The sequence below is a fragment of the Triticum dicoccoides genome, chromosome 3B, assembly GCF_002162155.2.
Source record: "Triticum dicoccoides isolate Atlit2015 ecotype Zavitan chromosome 3B, WEW_v2.0, whole genome shotgun sequence".
NCBI lineage: Eukaryota > Viridiplantae > Streptophyta > Magnoliopsida > Poales > Poaceae > Triticum > Triticum dicoccoides.
In genome coordinates this window covers 692,767,021-692,769,035 of record NC_041385.1, presented here as the reverse complement: position 1 = coordinate 692,769,035, position 2,015 = coordinate 692,767,021, and the positions used below count along the sequence as shown (strand labels likewise).

Sequence of the window (2,015 nt, the reverse complement as noted above, 5' to 3'; positions counted from 1 at the left end):
CTCAGGATGGGGATTATTGGCAGTAGGCACACGGTATGTCTTTCTTCCCTGTATACTTGTGGCAAATCCTTCCAAGTCAATAAAACTGCAGGGTTTGACTGAAGAAAAGTCCATACTCACGTGGAGCCGTGGAGGCATTCTCTGTTTTAAAAGGCTGCACCCGTTCATCTACTGCAGATGTGGCTTCTGATTTGCCTGGATCAACTGGTGAGTTTTCTGAAGCATCTTATATTGCCTAGGAAGTGTCACATGAAATTAACAAAACAAGTGTTTCCGACTTCTTTATTTGCGCTCTTGGTCTTGGAGTCTACTTTGTGGTGTCATCATATCTGAGCAAATTATTTCTTATTTTTTTTCAAGTAGGGTGCTCAAGACCTCAAGTGTTCTTACACAAGTTTTGATCAGGTGACGTCGGAATTGGCAAGCTGCAGGTTTTGGCCTAGCAGAGCAGCTGTTTGTTTCACTCCATGCTTGCGATGGCTGATGATACCAAGTTCCTCCTTTCAGTTTTACTCTTGAGCTGCTCATCGTTGTGTTTTGGTTCTGAAGCTGATATCCAGTGCCTGAAGTCTGTACAACAATCAGTGATTGATCCCAACGGCGTACTCAAATCCTCGTGGTACTTTGAAAATCCCTATCCCAATTATGCTTATATATGCCGCTTTACTGGTGTGGAATGCTGGTACCCTGGCGAGAACAGGGTTCTCAGTTTACGTCTTGGCAACCTAGGACTTGAAGGCCCATTTCCTCAAGGTCTACAGAATTGTTCAAGCGTGACCGGCCTGGACCTGTCAAACAACAATTTTTCAGGACCAATCCCTCAGGACATTTCACGGCAGGTGCCGTACCTGACATCTCTGGACCTTTCGTACAATAGTTTTTTAGGTTCGATCCCACAGAATATCTCAAACATGACATATCTGAATGTCCTGTTCCTCCAGCATAACCAACTCAGCGGTCAAATTCCACCGCAATTCGATTTGCTTGCTCGGTTAACCGCATTCAATGTTGCGGAGAACTTGTTATCAGGGCCTATTCCTTCTTTGCTAGCAGTAAGGTTTTCGGCTTCGAGCTTTGCTGGTAACCAAGGGCTTTGTGGTGCACCGTTGGATGATTGTCCCCCCTCGAGGAGGAGATGGAGACCGGTACGAATCAGTCTGCACAGGCTCAACGACCAATCGAGCATCGGAGCGGCCGTTGGATTCGTCGTGGGGTTCATGGTGGCCTTCTACTTCCCGCACTGCTTCGTCTGCTCCGAGAGGCTCCGAGCCTACGTCGTCCGAATATGATTCACTTGTTGTTCTGAACTATGTCTGAAAAATAGCTTCGGGAGGCCAAATGAGCACTTCCGGCAGTAAATCTTTTTTAGTTTGTTCCCCGCAGTAACGATTATCTTAAATTCACATGATATGTATGCCTGGCAACGAGCAATTGCTGGCATTTACCCTGCGACATATTTCAAGTTCAACTCTTCTAGAAAGATGCAAGGAATCACTTGGCCGTGATTATTTATGTTAGATAATAACGAGAAATAAAATGAGACAGAGAGACACGGATTTTTACGTGAAAACCCTTGCGGGAGAAAACCACGGACGCACGAAGGTGCAATCACTATAATGGAAGAGTATTACAAGCATGAGACGACAGGCCGTCTGAGGTGCGACTACATGGGGTATATAAGAGGGCAATACATGAGAGTCCTTGGAGGACAAGTAAACGAGTTGTACTCGTACGCGTCGACGTCAACGCAAAGGCCCACACCGGTTGTACTACGTCTAGTCCAACATGGTATAGTTTGGATCACAATTTAACAATCTCCACCTTGATCCAAATTCCCTCAAGTAGTCAAAGAAAGTAGATAACTCCATCCAAATCAGCATAAACACCTTGTGCGCCAAAGTCCATAAGACTAGCGAGAAATACCAACTAAGCCTGAGCAAAGCTCAAACTTATTGGTCGGAACTGGCTTTGTCATCATATCAGCATGATTATTATGAGTACTTATCTTGCATACC

General features: G+C 45.3%; 1 protein-coding gene across 1 annotated transcript; it reads left to right on the top strand.

The window, feature by feature from the left end:
* The first annotated feature begins 374 nt into the window (after positions 1 to 374).
* Positions 375 to 1,444, top strand: LOC119277909 (probably inactive leucine-rich repeat receptor-like protein kinase At5g48380). Its single transcript, XM_037559261.1, has one exon. It carries the CDS (start codon positions 468 to 470, stop codon positions 1,287 to 1,289), a length of 822 nt encoding a protein of 273 aa, XP_037415158.1. The 5' UTR covers positions 375 to 467; the 3' UTR covers positions 1,290 to 1,444.
* The last annotated feature ends 571 nt before the right edge of the window (positions 1,445 to 2,015 follow it).

Coding starts and splice junctions, on each gene's coding strand:
- LOC119277909 (XM_037559261.1), top strand. CDS start 468: ATGCTTGCGATGGCTGATGATACCAAGTTCCTCCTTTCAGTTTTACTC.